Source organism: Stigmatopora nigra, chromosome 12, assembly GCF_051989575.1.
Source record: "Stigmatopora nigra isolate UIUO_SnigA chromosome 12, RoL_Snig_1.1, whole genome shotgun sequence".
Lineage (NCBI taxonomy): Eukaryota > Metazoa > Chordata > Actinopteri > Syngnathiformes > Syngnathidae > Stigmatopora > Stigmatopora nigra.
In genome coordinates, this window is record NC_135519.1 from 11281770 (window position 1) to 11301160 (window position 19391).

At 40.4% G+C, this 19391-nt stretch overlaps 2 protein-coding genes and 1 long non-coding RNA gene across 4 annotated transcripts; 1 reads left to right on the forward strand and 2 right to left on the reverse strand.

Annotated features, from left to right (window-relative positions):
- Positions 1-18: 18 nt before the first annotated feature.
- On the forward strand, positions 19-6878 carry LOC144205033 (uncharacterized). The gene is made up of 6 exons (XR_013327993.1): positions 19-416; positions 4064-4141; positions 4205-4272; positions 4393-4443; positions 5641-5770; positions 5973-6878. It is a non-coding gene; the product is annotated as an uncharacterized LOC144205033 (long non-coding RNA).
- Positions 3299-11741, reverse strand: slc16a9a (solute carrier family 16 member 9a). 2 transcript variants are annotated; one of them, XM_077729051.1, is made up of 9 exons: positions 11601-11741; positions 11372-11506; positions 10525-10854; positions 9636-9706; positions 8918-9147; positions 7988-8131; positions 7463-7558; positions 5964-6833; positions 3299-5763 (listed from the first exon to the last, which is right to left on the reverse strand). In XM_077729051.1, exons 5-9 carry the CDS (start codon positions 9111-9113, stop codon positions 5576-5578), a joined length of 1494 nt encoding a protein of 497 aa, XP_077585177.1. In that variant the 5' UTR covers positions 9114-9147; positions 9636-9706; positions 10525-10854; positions 11372-11506; positions 11601-11741; the 3' UTR covers positions 3299-5575. The 2 variants fall into 2 exon arrangements, with proteins under 2 accessions (XP_077585177.1, XP_077585176.1); XM_077729050.1 differs by lacking the exons at positions 10525-10854; positions 11372-11506; positions 11601-11741 and adding an exon at positions 10006-10498.
- A 43-nt stretch (positions 11742-11784) lies between these two features.
- On the reverse strand, positions 11785-18999 carry LOC144205025 (coiled-coil domain-containing protein 6-like). The gene is made up of 9 exons (XM_077729054.1): positions 18689-18999; positions 16712-16861; positions 15755-15883; positions 14804-14907; positions 14577-14737; positions 14225-14381; positions 13825-13925; positions 13197-13318; positions 11785-12954 (listed from the first exon to the last, which is right to left on the reverse strand). The coding sequence occupies exons 1-9, from the start codon at positions 18941-18943 to the stop codon at positions 12754-12756; spliced, it is 1380 nt and encodes a 459-aa protein (XP_077585180.1). The 5' UTR covers positions 18944-18999; the 3' UTR covers positions 11785-12753.
- Positions 19000-19391: the final 392 nt, after the last annotated feature.

Genomic DNA, 19391 nt, shown 5'->3' on the forward strand with positions numbered 1-19391 from the left:
ACGCAGAAAACAAGCCAATTTTCACCGTTGAAGAAGAATGAAGCGCAGGAAATACAAACAACGTGCATTTTCACATTACTTTACATACATTTCGCAACGTGCAGTGAGATACTACGTCGAGTCTCTTGCAGCATTGTATGGATTCTAAATCGGCGTTGAAAATGCCCCTTAAACGTCCTGCGTCATCCAATTGATCATGAATGAATCGATTGTGCGTTATATCCAGAAGAAAGAAGCAAACATTATGCAACCACGAGGAATCCAATGATCATTAAGATGGAGCGAAAAGGTGCGTCGATGAAGTTCTTTGTCCATCAAGGTCTGATGCACTGTGCAGGAGGACTTGGACGAAAACTCCCAATAATCTGCTTTTGGAGTGCGTTTCGTCAAGCGGAGAGGAACTATTTTAACTCTAGGTACAGCATTTTAATCTTTACTATACACGGTCATGTCGTTGTAAGAAAAAAAGCCTTACTGAACTATGTCGTTTTTTAAAGAAAAAAGCCTTAATATACTATGCTGTTTTTTTTAGGGAAAAACTTACTATACTATGTCGTTTTTTAGCATCAAAAGCCTTATTATACTATGTAGTTTTTTAAGACAAAAAGCCTTACTATATATACTAAGTCGTTTTTGAAGTCAAAAAAGCCTTACAATACTATGTCGTTTTTAAGACAAAAAAGCCTTACTATACTATGTCGTTTTTTAAAGAAAAAAAAGCCTTACAATACTATGTCGTTTTTGAAGACAAAAAAAGCCTTACTATACTATGTCGTTTTTAAGACAAAAAAGCCTTACTATACTATGTCGTTTTTTAAAGAAAAAAAAGCCTTACTATACTATGCTGTTTTTTTAGGGAAAAAAAACTTACTATACTATGTCGTTTTTTAGCATCAAAAGCCTTACTATACTATGTAGTTTTTAAGACAAAAAAGCCTTACTATATATACTATGTCGTTTTTAAGAAAAAAAAGCCTTACTATACTATGTCGTTTTTTAAGACAAAAAAAGCCTTACTATACTATGTTGTTTTTGAAGACAAAAAAGCCTTACTATACTATGTCGTTTTTAAGACAAAAAAGCCTTACTATACTATGTCGTTTTTGAAGACAAAAAAGCCTTACTATACTATGTCGTTTTTTAAGACAAAAAAGCCTTACTATACTATGTCGTTTTTAAGACAAAAAAGCCTTAGTGTACTATGTCGTTTTTTAAGACAAAAAAGCCTTACTATACTATGTCGTTTTTAAGACAAAAAAGCCTTACTATACTATGTTGTTTTTTAAGACAAAAAAGCCTTACTATACTATGTCGTTTTTTAAGACAAAAAAGCCTTACTATACTATGTCGTTTTTAAGACAAAAAAGCCTTAGTGTACTATGTCGTTTTTAAGACAAAAAAAGCCTTACTATACTATGTCGTTTTTAAGAGAAAACAGCCTTACTATACTGTCGTTTTTTAAGACAAAAAAGCCTTACTATACTATGTCGTTTTTAAGACAAAAAAGCCTTACTATACTATGTTGTTTTTTAAGACAAAAAAAGCCTTACTATACTATGTCGTTTTTTAAAGAAAAAAAAGCCTTACTATACTATGTCGTTTTTTAAGACAAAAAAAGCCTTACTATACTATGTCGTTTTTAAGACAAAAAAGCCTTGCTATACTATGTCGTTTTTTAAGACAAAAAAGCCTTACTATACTATGTCGTTTTTTAAGAGAAAAAAAGCCTTACTATACTATGTCGTTTTTTAAGAGAAAAAAAGCCTTACTATACTATGTCGTTTTTGAAGACAAAAAAGCCTTACTATACTATGTCGTTTTTTAAGACAAAAAAAGCCTTACTATACTATGTCGTTTTTAAGACAAAAAAGCCTTACTATACTATGTCGTTTTTAAGACAAAAAAAGCCTTACTATACTATGTCGTTTTTAAGACAAAAAAGCCTTACTATACTCTGTCGTTTTTAAGACAAAAAAGCCTTACTATACTATGTCGTTTTTTAAGACAAAAAAGCCTTACTATACTATGTCGTTTTTAAGAAAAAAAGCCTTACTATACTATGTCATTTTTAAGACAAAAAAGCCATACTATACTATGTCATTTTTTTAAGACAAAAAAAGCCTTACTATACTATGTCGTTTTTTAAATGAAAAAAAGCCTTACTATACTATGTCGTTTTTAAGACAAAAAAGCCTTACTATACTATGTCGTTTTTAATAAAAAAAAGCCATACTATACTATGTCGTTTTTTAAAGACAAAAAAGCCTTACTATACTATGTCGTTTTTTAAGACAAAAAAAGCCTTACTATACTATGTCGTTTTTAAGACAAAAAAGCCTTACTATACTATGTCATTTTTTAAGACAAAAAAAGCCTTACTATACTATGTCGTTTTTTAAGACAAAAAAAGCCTTACTATACTATGTCGTTTTTAAGACAAAAAAGCCTTACTATACTATGTCATTTTTTAAGACAAAAAAGCCTTACTATACTATGTTGTTTTTTAAGACAAAAAAAGCCTTACTATACTATGTCGTTTTTAAGACAAAAAAAGCCTTACTATACTATGTCGTTTTTAAGACAAAAAAGCCTTACTATACTTTGTCGTTTTTAAGACAAAAAAGCCTTACTATACTATGTCATTTTTTAAGACAAAAAAGCCTTACTATACTATGTCATTTTTTAAGACAAAAAAGCCTTACTATACTATGTCGTTTTTTTTAAGACAAAAAAGCCTTACTATACTATGTCGTTTTTTAAGACAAAAAAGCCTTATTATACTATGTCGTTTTTAAGACAAAATAGCCTTACTATACTTTGTCGTTTTTAAGACAAAAAAGCCTTACTATACTATGTCATTTTTTAAGACAAAAAAGCCTTACTATACTATGTCGTTTTTTTTAAGACAAAAAAGCCTTACTATACTATGTCGTTTTTTAAGACAAAAAAGCCTTATTATACTATGTCGTTTTTAAGACAAAAAAGCCTAGTTGTTTCTGAGGACTTCTTGCCAAGAAACTCAAATGATGACTAAGGAAAGTGTAGTCACTTGGTTGGCACAGAGGTTAGATCACTGGACTCCCGTGTGGGAGACCTGGGTTCAATTCCCGCTGTCGTCCTTTGGCTGAAAATACTTGGAAAGTAGAATTGGTCAATGGAATAAAATGAAGAAAGGAAAAAAAAAAGAAAAAACTTTTTAATTTATATTAAACACTTAGTCATACTTTTCAGCAAAAGGTTATATTCCGAACTGCCTTCGGCAGTTCGGAAGACAGTTGAAGGACCTGTCTGTGCGAAAGGCGTTCTCGGGTCGGCCTTCGGCCGACCCTCGACCGCTTGCTTGGTCAGTCAACCGCCGACACCGGGGATCGATCCAACACCTCTCCGGCCGAAGGCGAGTGTGCAACCCACTACACCAACTCGTGCCCCACTTATACATGGGTGTTGAAACGTTTTATCCAAGGAAATGGGGTGAAACACTTAGTCATTTTTTGGACAAAATGCTTCATACACTACTGAATACTTATACACTTAAACACTTAGGCATTAGAACTTATACTTTTAACTGAATAATATTGGGAAAATCTTTGCCTGCACCGGGATTTGAACCCAGGACCTCATAGGCGACAGACTGATGACTTAGCCACTGGGCCACCACCCAGTGAGAGAAAGCAGTAGTACTTATACTTTCATCTCTTTCATTTACCTGAAACACTTAATCATTTTTTTGACTAAATTTTTCATCCACCACTGAATACTTATACACTTAAACACTTAGAATTAGAACTTATTCTTTTAACTGAATAATATTTGGAAAATCTTTGCCTGCACTGGGATTTGAACCCAGGACCTCAGAGGTGGTAGACTGATGACTTATCCACTGGGCCACCACCCGGTGAGAGAAAGTGGTAGTACTTATACTTTTACCTCTTTCATTTACCTGAAACACTTAGTAATTTTTTTGACTAAATGTTTCATCCACCACTGAATACTTATTCAGTTAGACACTTAGGCATTAGAACTTATTCATCTACCTGAATAATATTTGAAAAAATCTTTGCAGGTACTTGGATTTGAACCCAGGACCAAAGTGATGGAAGACTGATGACATAACCACTGGGCCACCACTCTGTGAGAGAAGGTAGTAATACTTATACTTTTATCCTATTAATTTACCTGAACAATATTTGGAAAATCTTTGCAGGTACTTGGATTTGAACCCAGGACCACAGTGATGATAGACTGATGACTTAACCACTGGGCCACCACTCTGTGAGCAAAGTTTATAAGAAAATAGGCCTAACTGCACTTTGTCATTTTTTAAGAAAAATAGCCTTATTATACATGGTCATTGTGGAAAAAAAGCCTAATCAATTTCCCTCCTTTTTTCAGAAGAATGACCACTTGGTGCATGTGTGATTTGATCTGACAACCTTTCATAAGGTAAGCTGCTTTCTCCCTCATGCACTTATATCCATACTTTGACCGGCATAGCGTGTTTGTATTTGGGTGTCACACATAGTGCAGTTTCTGAGGCAAGAATGGAATAATTCTTCCAAACATCTCTTATTGGCACATTGCATACAAAACCACAGAATAGAAATAAGAGACATTGGTATAACAGGTCTAAGAAAACAGACAGCCAAGCAATATATGCAAGGTTAGTGACAGTCTGGCTCCCCATACACAAAACCAACAACCCAAACTATTTTCAGTCGTCTTGTGAACAATTTTGACATGAATTGCACGTTAACGTTGTTGCACGTACACATTTTCCATTTAAAGTAGGACTAGTGCTACATCCAGGTTGCATTCAAATGTTCTCTGGTACATTGGAACTAACGCTAAATCTAAAGTATATTAAACTGTGCACAAATATGCAAATACTAACAGGAATGGTCCACCAACTGTTTGAGAATGGGCCCACATGGTCAAAATAATACAGATAGACAAACTGAAAAACATGTTTTTTTTGTCCTCGTTGGTGTTAAAATAATCAAATGATAAAAATGAAAATTGGACAGAATTTTAAAATGAACCATAGTTCTACAACCGTGAAATAGAAATTTTTGTATTGAACTATATTGTGTTATGCAAGTGTACCTTATGTGGACAGACTTTGTTGAAAAAAAAGGCTATGGTTCAAGCAGGCGTTCATTGATATAGTGATTTAGAAGCCGTAACGTGGATGCGCGTATAAAGACTTCAAGAAAATGTGCTAATTCATATTTTTTGTGCATTTTTAGTGGTTTAGTTTGCGTATAGAAGGAGATTATTGTTTTGTCTGCCTCGTAAAATGAGGCTATAAAAGAGAAGTGGCATTGACATTACTTACTTTCAAGCCATGTGCATGGTGTTTGGCGTAAACCTGAAAAATGGCAGCCTGCTTACTTGAAGGAAAGGCATGGAATTCTTCCAGCACGGAAACAAGGCAGCACTTATTAGGGCAAACCGGCGCTCTTCATCACAGTGGCTTCAGGAAAAGCTAAAAAAAATAATAATAATAATAATAATAAGTTGAACGTGCAGCGAGAGCAAGTGTTGCTGCGTTTTCTCAATGCGTCCAATCTGCCATTCACGCTACAGAAGCCACTTTGTCACAGGCGGTGGTGTAGCACACGTCCGGTTTGTCATTTTCAGGTGCAGAATTTCCGTGGTAACAAGGTAGCGTGAGCAGAGAAAGAACCAGTGCTCCCAACAACACACAGCTTCCGCTGAAGTAGAAGGCCAGGTCGTAAGATTGCGTCCAGTCAAAGAACCAACCTGAAAGGTAATTGGACAAACAGTTTGTTTTTCTCCAACAATTAACGAAAATGCTAAATAATGTAGACCTGATTTGGAATGCTTCTGTCATCAAGTACTTTGTTAGCGCTATCATTTTGTCTTCAAATTAAAACAACGCCAGAAGACAAGTCCTCTGGCATTGTTTTAATCCAATTCTTTGGGTAAAATGTTCTACTTACCCACAACAGGTGGTCCGAGCATGATCCCAAATCCACCGAAGAACATGACGATCCCGTGCGCTTGCGTCAGTCTCTCCAAGCCGACAATCTTGGTGGTGACGTACGAGGTGATGGACCAGTTTCCAGAGAAGAAACCCAGGATGGCACTGAGGATCTGCAGTCCTACGTAGCTCTTGGTGACGGGGATGAGCAACAGCACCAGGCCGCCGGCATACATGGTGAAGGTGTACAGGTAGATGCTTTGGATCCAGCGGAGGTCCACCAAGATCCCCAGGACCAGTTTACCCACACAGGCCGCGATGGCTCCGATGGAGACCAGAGGAATCAGGCCGACTTCTTCGACCAGTCCTTGGCTTTGGGCGACGTCCTCGATTAGGAGCACGGGAGGGTAAGCACCCAGGCTAAAAAGAAAGACGCCAATGCAGAAGGCCACCATGACTTGGTCCTGCAGGATCTCGTAGGTGGAGCTGGTGTACTTGGAATAGGCTCGCTTCTTCTTCTTGATCACCTTGGCGATGCCCAGTCGAGCTAAGAAGCCCATTGTCGTCTTCTCCACCCGGACGCCGGCGTCCACGCCGTCCATGGTAATGAGCAGCTCCTTGGTCGTCAAAGTCTTTTCTTGAGTGGACGCCGAGGATCCCGACAGGTGGTCCGGCTGAGATTTTTCCAAGATTTGCATCTCGGCATGGCGTTCCAGGGCAGCTTTACGTTTGAGGTAGTAGCCAGGCATGTCGAGGGGCCTCATGAAGCCGGCACAGGCCATGAGGTTGAGCGCTATGGCCCCGATGATCAAGAGGCAGCCGTCCAGGCCGTAGAGGGTGACCAGCTCATTCTGAGCTGTGGCGTAGATGAAGGCTCCGACGCTGGTGCCTGCCAGAGACATGTCCACAGTGTCAGTTCAGTGAGTGTCAATCAAACAATTTTATTTTCTCTTGTATTAAAGAAATAAATAAACATTTAGAAAATAGTCCCTGCCCTATTTATTTTATTGCATGCAATGAAGCACATTGAGTCGAATTTTAATTTCACATTCTAGACATACCATGATTGCAAAGTAGTTTTGATAACATCTTATATTTGCCGTTTGTGGATATGAACTTTATACAGAAAGTGAACGTAAAACAGATGGCGTCAGTAACTATTTTGATGGTGTGGGTGCGGCCCCTTTGGCAGCCATCCACGTTTTAGTTGTTTGGTCTCTGGATGCCAAACATTTACTACAACAGCTTGTATTTAAAGATAATTAATCAGACTAGAATAATAAACCGTTTTTTTTTTATATATCAAAGAGTTCAAACTGAAGCATACCATTTACTTAAAGCCAAATGTGAAGCGATTCTTGGGACAAATTAGCATTTTTGCAAACTGTTCAAAAATCCTCGCCGCAGTGGCCAAACTTACTGTTTTTTGGCACCCAAAGTTTCTAGAACACTCAGCTCTATCCGCACCGCAGATGTCTATCTAACAAATTCTGTGCGAGAGCATAGTGCTAGCCTTACCTGTGGTGACAATGCCGAGGGCGAGGCCACGTCTCTTGTCGAAATACTGACAAGTGATTGTCAAGGTGGCTGCATAAACCAGACCACAACCCAGACCTGTGTTTAGAAAAGAAAAGACAACAAGTATTACTAGCAGAGTCGAAAAATTAAACATTTTCTCCCAATTCTGAACAACAGGAGCCAAAGAATTTGATAGTAAAAATCTGGCAATTTACCCTAATGTACGTCTAGCCTTTAGCATTACATACGCTTGACTCCTTGTGAGATAACAGCTGGCAAAGAGTAATAAAAGGTCACATAGGGATGGGGCTATGTCAAACATCTTTTTATCCTGACTGATGCTCATTAGCTGTAATCAGTTGCTGTCTTACATCATAAATGGCGTTTTAGTGAGGATCCCACTTGGTAAGTAAGATTCCATCCACTCTTAAGAAGCTTAGGCCAATCAAAAGGACTGCCTCAACATCAAACGCATTACATTCCAAAAAGAACATGACTCGACCTTTGCTGACATAATGTACTTACCGACGACAATCCCGTAGGAGAAGATGAGGAACTGGACATTGGGAGCGAAGGCACTGAGCATCAAACCGCCGGCCACCATGACGCCGCTGAAGATGGTGACGGGACGGGCGCCAAAATTATCCACGCATGCGCTGCAAATGGGACCTGTGGAGGCAAAAAAGACCACAATTAAATAAAGAAAAAAAAACATGGCGTCATTCTCTCTTGCTTGCTAAGTCATTTCCCTGTATGGACAGCATGGAGGTGCTTGTGCTTGCTTTTCCATCTAAAATCAATAAAAGCAGCAGCCCCACTAAAAGCTCATCCAGTTGACACTTTTTTTCCCCCTTTTACACCCTGCGGAAAACACCTGTGGCATACTGTCATTGCTTTTAATTCGCCCCTACGAGGAACTCCTCATGGGTAATGGTTTAGTGTGTTTTTTTAAGTAGCTCTGGGTAATAAATCATGTATATTAGGAAATGATGGTGCCAAAATGTCAACTTGTTCGGAAGTGAGAAGCCACTCCCCTATTGTGAGCTAACATGTTTTGTAACTAACTGGCAAAACAACAATAGTTTATTACTTTTATATAGATGAAATGTTAATGTTCAAACATGTATCAATATTTAGAGTTAATTATTGGTTAACACTAGCACTGTACTATGTTTTTTTAATGTTAGCCATGAGGCTTTTGCATTTGGAGTCCAATTATAGAGTTTGGGTTATTTTAATTTATATAAGAAATAATGCATTAAATTGAGCACTCTCGACTTTAGTTTTTTTCCCGTCCTGCCACTGAAAATGGATTGGACATCTATCGCATTGAATGGCAGCCAATGAGTTAATACTTCAAAAAAATACAATGAAACAAACTGATTTTTAAAAATGGAATTGACAACTATATATACTAGACTTGTGAATGCCAGGTTAGGAGCGTCTTTTACTCACTAGCGATGAGGCCCACTCCAGCCACCAGCGAGCCCACCCAGGCCGTCATGCCCTTGCCCTCCTGGAAGGCGTGCAGCCACTCGGGATAGAGGACGCCCACAGATTGGGGGGCTCCGTAGGCCAGCAGCTGGGCCGTGAAAGAGGCTGCCACGATGACCCATCCCCAACCGCCATCCAGAGCTTTGGAGGAGGCCATGTCGCCAATGTGTGTCCTGAATGAGGAAAGGCACCTGCAGAGTGGGGGATCGTATTACTATATACACATTACTTCAAAACAAAATGACAACAATGACTAATATCTGGAAAAAAGCTCATATTGTAGCTTAGGTTGTTCAAACATTTAGATGTCAGAATTTTATTGAAGATTAAATGTAGATTTTTTGTAATTTCCAATAAAACGATGAACCTTAATTTTCATGCATTGTGTTCAAATCAACCATTTAAAGAAAAAAAAAGTATTTTCTGCGGTGCAGCCTCAATCTTAACAAGTGCAACTAATTTGACCACTGCAGCAACAGCAGCGTTTTGCCTTCAAGCCACGCTTTGTTTACAAGCGCAGAATAACAGCAAAACATTGTCAAACGTTAGCATTAATCATCTAAAACTGCGACAACTGCGAACCTCCAAAGCACGACAAAAATAAACGATCGTAATTCTAATTTCTTTCCGTCCTATCTTCGATGTCTCTCTTACCATGATTTCATCCAGTGGTACTCACCTCAACAGCAGCTGAAGCGTCCGATGATGCGCGCACCTCCGCAGCCACTTTCCATGGGTGATGGAGCCTTCCTGGAGGATGAGGGGGAGAAAAAAACAAAACGCCAAATAAATCTCGCCGTGTGACGTCTCGCGGCGGCGGCAGCGGTGTCGACTAGACGCCGGCCGAGCGAGCGAGCATCATCACACGCCGAAGCCCTTCCTTGTTTCCTTGGCCGCCTTTGTGGCCGGCGAGCAAACCGGTTCCAAGCTGTTCTCGCCGGCCAAAGGGAGCAGGGCAACCCCGCGAGCACATGGATGCTCTTTATGAGCCATAAAGACACACACGACACGCCTCATTTTATAAATGATTGAGGCTTAATCATATTTACCTGTCTGGAAGAAAAACCGCAGCAAATATTAAGTTGGGAAGTGCACTTGTCATGTGAAATCGGGGAAAGTTAAAGGGGGCTCATCAGTTGAGGCATATAAATATAGTTGGGGATGGGAGGGGGAGCAATCGTTTACCTTACAGTCAAGCTCTTTTAGGGGGGATTTTAGGCAATTATTCTCACTACACACCTCTGGGGACACATTAAAAAGTTGCTTTTCCTGTTGAAAAGTAATAGAAAAAGTTTAAGACAGGGATGTCTAAACTGCCACCTGCAAGTTATTATTCCTACACAGTAAATGGGGAAAATATTGAATATGGGCCACAAAAGAAGCTTAAGTTGGATCTACGTTCCGTTGAATTTCTCAGCTACAACACATAAAAGTGACTCAATAATTTCTAATCACAGAATGAAACAGTAGGATTTCCCATGTTTCACCGAGAAAAAGTGACATTGTCATCTTGTTTCACTGCCATTGACAACAATGGACATCCAATCCAATTTAACTGAGTGTGTTACCTTCAATGTATTGTTGATGATTGACGGGTGGCTGTAATGTTTTCAGAGGTTCCTCAGGTTCCCATATATGCTCCCCACCGTCCAACCAGATGCTCTCAATCTGGCTGGAACTGGTCTACAAGCAACACGTCACTTTAATGCCAATGTGAGCGCAAGGCAAATACCTCTTGCGGTTGTCACTTTTCCTGGCAGCAGAACGGGGATTAAGGGGCCTAATTCTCTTCTGGAAAAATGGAGCAAAGCGCCGCCCTGCAATCATCAAAGGTGCAGAAGATATCTTTCTTTCATCAGGATGACTTCTTTCACAAGGCCCTCATTAGTCAGCCTCATCTACAAAAGAATGATACAAATCATAGGCCTCAAAATTGGCTGAGTACCAAACTCACCAAAAAATCAATTATGTAATTTAGAAATAGGCTCATAACGATTTCTTTGGATTATCCTTTCAATTCAAAATTCAGAGAGCCTGGAAATCCAAATATTTTAACATAATCAAGCTCAAAATATCCCATCAAATAAAGATGTCCTAATCAATGTTCCCCCTAATTTTTCAAGTAAAACAAGCTGTAAAACACAAAAAACTATAAGAGTGGACAGAGCTACTGTCACTGGCTGCTGCGTGAAAGGTGCCATCATGAGGAAAGGGGTATAATTTTTTTTAAAAAAGTTTGGATTTTGTTTACTGCGCGCCATATGATTGCTGCTGCGCAGAGAAGACGAGAGTAGTGCTCAATTGCCCAAGCGCGCATCTTAGAGGGAACACTGGTCCTAATCTTATGTGACATAACTACTATGTAACTTGATCAATTTTAGAAAAATAAACAAATCTAAGTCAGAGTCCACCTACGTCATTGATCTCCTGCAGATGTTACATGAGCTTCGCCATCTCCGCTCTTTTTCGTCGACACGGGAGATCCCGCGGCCCGCTGTTCTCTCCTGTTGCCAGGCGTCGGCACCACAAGGCCTCTGATTGCTCAAGTCCCTGGAAGAGAATACAAATCGCACATCATGAGAAAAATACAGAGAAAATGTAACAACGAGACTCTCCGGGAATGGTGTTTATCGGAAAAGGTCACCTTGGGGTTTGGGAGCTGCCGACGAAACAGCACGGAACATCAGAGGGTTGATCCTGAGAACTAAAAAGTGGGGAAGCTTTCTGCCATTTTTTGTTGTCTATTCACTCCACAAATAGAATAAATTGTCTACCAAACTCCAAATGTTTGTGTCACTTGTCGCTTCCTACAAATTAAAAGCACATAATTTCATCTCAAGAGCTTTTAATCATACATAGAAATTTAGTTTGACAGTACCATTCATTGAGAATGCTTTTGAGCAGTATGTATATTTAGTGTATAGAACACAATGTCTTGTTTGTTTATACTTTTTCCCCCTTATTATCTGATGATAAGCGTTGAGAAACACACCAGAGAAGAGCAAAGAGTACGTGACTAAAACACCTCAGACTACATCAGTTAACACCTTAAAAGGCGACATTTATCTGTGTTTTTTTTTTAATAATGTGCATCCTCTGATAGGACTCCCACATATTTACGTTGTGACTGGAGAATGGTTGCGTGAACAAAAATACCGGTGACACATTCGGCGTTGAACGGGTTTTTGAACCCGGGGCGGTCTCTCGTGACGACTCTGTAGGGCTTCCTAAACGTGGGGTGGAACAATAGCCCCGAACAGAAGAGAGATCAGGTGGGGCGGGGGTTACGAATGTGATGGCAAAAAAAAAATCTCAATCGCCTCCTCAGAAACGTCCATACATCCATCAGCTGACCCGAACATCCATTAATCGCGAAAACGAAACAACGAGGAAAAAGCCGCCGAGAATCTCCGTGCCGTTTGTGCTATCTGAAAAGCGCCACAACAACAATTCCAACCAGCTAGCGTTCCGAAGCAAAGAAAAGACAAAAACGTGTACACGACAGGAGGGCAGAACAAATGATTGGCCTACGATTCCCCAGAAGCGACAATTTTTTTCAGTACATCCATTCCGTTTAAGAGCGAATAAAGAACGCTGGCGCGTGGCTTTTGGCGGCGGCGCCCATCTGCGTCGCGCCCCTCTCCTCTTAAAAACTTAGTAAGCTGCTTCTGAGCGCTTTCTCCCGGAGCTTGTTAATGATGGAAGAAGCTGCTGCGGTTTTGGCGTCGTGGCATCCGGCGGGCGCCCTCGCCCCGACACGGAGACGTTGTGTCGTGTGTGTGTGTGTGCGTGCGGCGTTAAGGCTGTGAGGGAGGAGGCTGAGCTCCGGCGGCTTGCTGTGACATGGCCGCCGGGGAGGACATGGACTGGACCATGGGCTGAGCGGGAGGGGGTAGTGGGGGCTGAGGCTGAAGGGCCCCTGAGTGTGTGTTGGGGGACGGCGGTGGCGTCGGACGTTTGAATTTGTCGGGGCTGGTGCTTCTCCTTGGCGAGGGCCTCTGTCGGAGAGCCATGGGGGAATAAAAAAAAAGACATTATTTTAAGTTGTGCTAGTTTTATACCCATGTATTTCAATGAATAAAAACCTTAAATCCAATGTTGGTATAATAATAATACTGTTGTGTATTTAAATGGTTTGGCTGGTGAGGAAATTACTTCACTAAAGAAGAAAAAGTTTACTTTGAAAAAAAAAGAAGTCAAAAAAATTTAGTTTAGATGGGGCAGCCATCTTTTGACTCACCGTTACGGAGTGGGAGGTGCTTCCGTGGACGTGCAGTGCGGGGGTGTTGTAGTGAGAGATGGCGGCTCTGGACAGAGTGGCCGGTGGGGTGAAGCCGACGGCGTGGCTGCCGTACGAGAGACCTGCGGGCGAAGGAAATACAAGTAGCTGACTCACACTGACGTGTCCAATGTTTTTTATACATCAAATGCTGTGGTGAACTCTAGAGGATTAGTTTTACCTGTGCCTCGTTTTAAACAAATTTTAATAATAATCATTAGGAAAATTGTAAGGATGAAAAGCATTAAAAAAAATACTACATTGCAATACTGCATTGTATTTGTATAGTGTTGCTTTAAAGACCATTTGCCAGGTCTGATATTTAATGTGCCAGGAAACTCCTGACAGATACGTTCGACTTTAATTGCCGAGAAATAAAATATTTATACTTCTTTCTTCCGGTCCAAAGATGAGTTCAAACATCTAACCGTAGGTCAGCAAGACTTGATGAAATAATTATATAGTAATCATAAACATAGATGTTATTATGTAAGTGACTTTATGATGTTGATTTAGATGTGTTATTGGCAGTTACTCGTTCAATGCCCTCTGATTGCGTGGACAGCGGCCATGTCACCAAGGCACATACCTGGAGATATGGGGCGGCTGGAACTAGGGGAGGGGGTGTACGGGATGGGGCTGGACACCGTCCTTGCTCTCAGGCCTTGTGCGGACATCTCGTTGAAGTACCTGATAAAGCAATGCATAACAAAAATGGGTGTCAGAAGACCTTCCATATTGATTCTCTGTATTAGGACGAGGTTTTATAGAAGAAACAAACTGTTACATAATAGAACAATTTTTGTATTAATGCTAGAGAGTAAAAAGATATATATATATCAAGTTAATGGAATGATTAAGAGTCAGAGTTACAAATGTTATTACCAAATGTGTTGTTGATTAGTTCTAGATTATGTTTTATATTTCTATTTGGGACTCAAAATCTGACCATTTTTTGTACCGATGACCCCGACTCTTTGGGCACATACCGCTCGTCGTCCATTTCCAGGCTGGACTCGCTCTCTGACAACTGTCTGCACAGTGCTTCCCGACGCTCCATCTCCCTCTGCAGTTTTCTCTGTAGCCTGACGTTTTCCTCCCTCATGTGTCGCTCCTCCTCGATGTACTGGGCACGTTTCTCTGTGTCTGCATTAGCAAAAACAACCCTAATTATGACAGGCCACACTCATGGAGACAAATTTAAGAGTGGGTCTATTACCCCCCTTCTAATAGTAAAGCCAACTAAAATGTCTGTCAATAGTTCTTTCTATTTAAATTTAGGCTAAGCACTCCCCCAAGTGGCCAAAAAGAACAAGCCCAAGGCTTAGTAAGACCACTTACGCTGCAACTCGGTGGTTCGCAGACTTTTCTTAAGCCTTTCCACCTCGTTCTTGAGAAAACGGATATGCCGCATCATGTTCTCCGGGGAGTCAATTTCCATAGAGACGTCCCGCGGGGAAGGAGGCGCTGACACGGGTTGGTCCAACTTCTCCTGTAAGATCCTGGTGAATAAAAAAAAAAAAAGACAGTTAAATGTCGCATTAATATATATATTTATTTTTACACACCTTTTCTCTGCCTCCAGTTTGTCCATTCGCTTCCACAGTCTGTTGACGAGGGCTTCTTGTTCTTGCTCTAATGTGTTTTCGAGGTCGATCTTCTCACGCCTCAACTGGGAGAAAAAAAACCAAAAACATTTAGAAAGGTGTATGGCGCATTCAAGGTCCAAGTCCTGATAACTTTTTCTATGCGATTAAATGAGTCCACACCCATAAAAAAAAACAAAGCAAGCCTATTAAACATTTGCCAACTAGTTACATTTACTCAAGCATTCACCACAAGATGAAGTAACAAGGAGAACTGATCGGCATCACGGAAAAGTTGTGTCATAAGTTTTTCTAATACGATTTGTCCTTAATGTCAGTCTTAATGTGGAACTATTCTGCCTCTCAGTTTGGGCTCACGAAACTGACGACTGTGGCTGAATATGGTTTTGTGAGTTGTCATCTGCTTTAAACGACGTGTGGCGTCACTCACATTACTGGAAAAAAATCCACTGTGGGCGTTTTGTGGAAATGTCTCCGAGGTATCGAAGCAAAAAAGTCAATTATGGAGTCTGTTATGTGGCCGATGAAAACAATAACCGTCACTTTATGGACTAGAAATATTGTAATTATCATTCTGTTTTGTTATTTTCTTCTATTAAAGAAGTAAAAATAATTTTTAATTCATCCGGAGTGAAAAACAAAATCCATCTTGCAAACAGATTTGTTCTTTCAAGAAAACAATTGTGTAACACAAGCTTTTCCAGTTACTTCAACTTTAGTTTTTGGGAAGTTAGCAGATTACGAAAGCTTCCCCCAGATACAAACAAGAGTCATGAGTGATGGGAAAAATAATTCATTGACTTGATAAAATAAATTCTGAGGCGCAGATTTAACCTAGAAAATGATTGACGGCCATGGTGTTCGGGAAAAACACCCTAACCGCAAATACAAACAACACCACAAGAAAAGTACCTGTTCCAACGTCAATTGCTTGGAGATGGTCTCATTCTCCATCTTTTTGATCTTCTTCATGAGCTTATTGACTTGGAACTCCTGTTCTTGCTCCAAATGCTGCTCCAGTTCGGCTTTCTCGTGCTGCAGCTGAGAAGAAGAAATAAACAAAAATAGAACGTCAGAAGAACACAAAGACTCAAAGGTCAATGAGCAGTCACTTTTCAACTATTTCCAAAACGAGTGTCAAAGATCACCACATTCCCTAAAACGGCTAACAAAACAAGATGGAGTTGATTATGCAAAATGGCTGATGTGGCAACCATGGTAACCAGTCACCACATTTGGCAGATAAACCAGACAAACAAGGACGCCAGATTATATGAACAATTACTCATCAGTAGGAAAACCGCCCAAGAATTTCTGGAAAACGATGGGCGAGGCGAGTGTGGCACAAAACTGCCAGAAAGCAGCGTGCTACCAAATAACCGACAGATGGGAGGAGAATCACCGGAGAGTTGTTAAGAATGATGACAATGTGAGCCCATTGAACATATTTTAAACACAACTGATAATACACGAGCTGTTTTGAGTCGGCCATTATAGACTAAGATGACCCAGACAGCCCATGTCTTGGTTCAAGAGACACAGTTTTGAAAACAAACCGTTGCAATTGTTTCCTGATGACAATTAAGAAATTATAACGACCAATAGGATCGTAACGTGGTCAGTTTTAAGCTGCATATGATGAAAGTAGATGGCACTATTGTGCAGTGGGCACAATGGGGCTCAAAATGGCTGCCGCTTGGTTTTTGGCAAAACGCCCAAGCCCAATGTCAGAATGACAGTGTCTAAAAGTGACGACAACCATCATGCGGGGTTGTGTGTGCATAATGTGCATCATTGGACTAAAACAATAGTCTTTCACCGTAACTCCATAACACATCGGAGGAAATCTATTATGTGTATAGTACTCACTTGCATGAGTTTCCTGGAGAGCTCATTGGTGAGAAACTCTTCCTCTTTCTCATAGTTGACAGCAAGGGTCTCCTTTTCTTTCTGGAGGGCTTGGATTTTCTTAAACAAGGTGTTGCTGATGAACTCTTCCTCTTGTTCTGCTCGGGCTTGCTGTCAAACACAACCAAACAGAATATCAGTGAGACTAAATTTACATTGCCAGTGCCATATATCAACATCTGTATCATTTTCATTTCAAAGTATCTATGAATACAAGCAATTCTAAACATTTAGATGTCTACTGTTGGCAAAGTTCTGCTATTTGTGGCTGGTTTTATTCCCTTAGCGAATAGCCAAGGTTGACTGATATTCAATGGCCTCAAGGTCTCTTTGATAGGCTACACCCGATCTATGCTGCACTGCACTGGCAAATATCCTACGGTATTATGCACATCACATCTTGGTTCACATTTAGACAGATTCAAGATAAGACACGCGTTCATTTCTCTTAACACTTGCCATGATATATTCCAAGCCCTTAAGGGCAAAAAGAAAAAGCAATGAAGCAGTTATGTAAAAAAAAAAACACCCGTCAAACAAGCAGTTCCAAACCAGTCAAAGTGGTTGCTTTTGTTGGGTGGAGTCGGTCGGTCGGTTAAGGGAATGGTGGCCAAAATTGAAATGGTAAGATGGTGATTCACTATAGTGTTTCCACTGGCATCCAAAACGGAAACCAAATTTCCCCTAATGGTCTCTGAGTTATTGCAGTAATGGAAGGCTCGTACAGGACGGAGAGAGGCGGCTAACATTTCAGCATGTTGATACAAAGTACAGCAGGAGAATTAATGACCGCGTGATTACATTTATATGTGATTGAATATGAGCACCAAGACTCAGTAGACACCCAAGCTGAACCTAACCTCGGGCAGGAGTACAGCTCAACTGGCCGAAATATGAGCCTCGCTCTCGGCTTAGCTGGGCCAAGTTTGGCCTCTACACAACCTGCCCAGGCATGGCATCAGTTACCCACTTCACCAATGCAGCAATACTTTACTTTTTAAGCTTATCTATTGATATTGTAACGGCTTCTTCCGTTTGGCGGTTTACTTTATGATTTCATAGTGGCACAATGCCAGCATTTTGCATGTCTGTTTTGACAATATTACAATATTGACCACAAAATACTTGGGGACTTTAGATACTTTCTATTGTTACAACACATTTTAAAAATATTGCATAATAAATATGACACTTGTCACTGTCTATTGCACAAGAAAAACAGCATTTGCACAATTGTTATCAAAATTACTGCACTCATCTTTTGTGCATATTGTTGAATATTAATGCACAAATGGTCAATGCTAAATGGCTGTCTGTACTTTTTCACTATGATGTTTGGCTTGTTAGTCAGAACACTACTGAAGGTTAATTCAATGTGATGATAACATACTGAGCCAATAAAAATGAGTTTGCTAATTTATACAACGGACTCAACAACAAATTCGATTCTAATTTCCGATCCCTATTTTAATGTATTTCGGTTTTGATGACTTGTATTTGGACCACTTGTATAGTTTTCTCCAGATCTGCCTGATAACGCTGTTTCATGTGAAAGAATTACTTTATGATCACAAGCCCTCTTGCCTTTTTACTTATTGATCTATCAAAGCCTGTCAGTCATCGGGTTCAAGTTGGCAGAAATAAGCAGATCGGGGTGAAATAAAGCAAGAAAACAAAGGCAAAGTGGATGCCTATAGCCGGCCAAGCCATCGTAGACGTTAGCACGCACGCTATGTTAGCCTGGCAACATGGCCAATTGGCTAACGCACGATGAGGATAAAAACATAAGATCGCACGTGACTTCCGTTACACTTGCAATCTGTTAATATAGGATAGGATGAAAAGTCAGTGCACAAGGGTAAAAATGACAAAAAGGCAACACCACTGCACGGTTGTCATGTAAGATCGTCCGCGAGCTAAGCAGCTAATGCTACTCACAATAGTGACGCTAGCTTTGCGCAGGTCCCGATTCTCCTCCTGCAGGGCTTTGCACTTGAGTTTGAACGTCTCCAGCTCGATTTTCAGAACTTTGTTCTCCTGCTGCAGCGAGGCCAACCGGTTAGTGAGCTCCTCCAGACGAAACTGAGAGATCACGATGCTCGGCTTGCCCGAGTTGGAGGCACAGGTCGACATCGGGGTGGCCGAGCTACTGCCCGCACCGTCGGTGTCACTCTCGCTCGCGCTGTCCGCCATGTCGACTGTGGGGAGAGGAGGAGAGCACAGGAGAGGCGAGGAGAAGAGAAGAAGACGCTTGGATTCTGCCCCTACGCCTTGTCACCTAGCTGAGGTGCCTACAGTGCCCTCCTGTGGTTGTCTCCGGAAGTGCAGCCAGTCCAGTTAAACTCGTTGACTTCATCGCGTCATAAAGGCAATATTTGTAATATTTATGTGAAACTGATAAGAAAAGATTACAAAATATGATCAAACATGGCAAAAGCAGACTTTAAAATAATAGAGGCTCAAGCAAGGTTGCCACAAGACATGAGTGTTAATATAAATAAAATAGTACATATATAATGTATAGTAGATAAATAAAAAAACATACATGGTACACTTTAAATTAACTGTATGTATAAGTGTGAGCCTTTTTGATGTCCAAATATTGTTTTTTAAACATTCAGTTGGAATCTTGTTCTGTGAA

Excerpts from the sequence above, each read along its gene's own strand:
- LOC144205025 (XM_077729054.1), bottom strand. The coding sequence starts at position 18,943 with ATGGCGGACAGCGCGAGCGAGAGTGACACCGACGGTGCGGGCAGTAGC. Across the intron at positions 16,862-18,688 it reads GCAAAGCTAGCGTCACTATT|CAAGCCCGAGCAGAACAAGA; the intron begins GTGAGTAGCATT and ends TGTGTTTGACAG. Across the intron at positions 14,908-15,754 it reads AGCAATTGACGTTGGAACAG|TTGAGGCGTGAGAAGATCGA; the intron begins GTACTTTTCTTG and ends TTTTTCTCCCAG.
- slc16a9a (XM_077729051.1), bottom strand. The coding sequence starts at position 9,113 with ATGGCCTCCTCCAAAGCTCTGGATGGCGGTTGGGGATGGGTCATCGTG. Across the intron at positions 6,834-7,462 it reads CCTCGGCATTGTCACCACAG|GCACCAGCGTCGGAGCCTTC; the intron begins GTAAGGCTAGCA and ends TGTCTCTGGCAG. Across the intron at positions 5,764-5,963 it reads GCTCGGACCACCTGTTGTGG|GTTGGTTCTTTGACTGGACG; the intron begins GTAAGTAGAACA and ends ATTACCTTTCAG.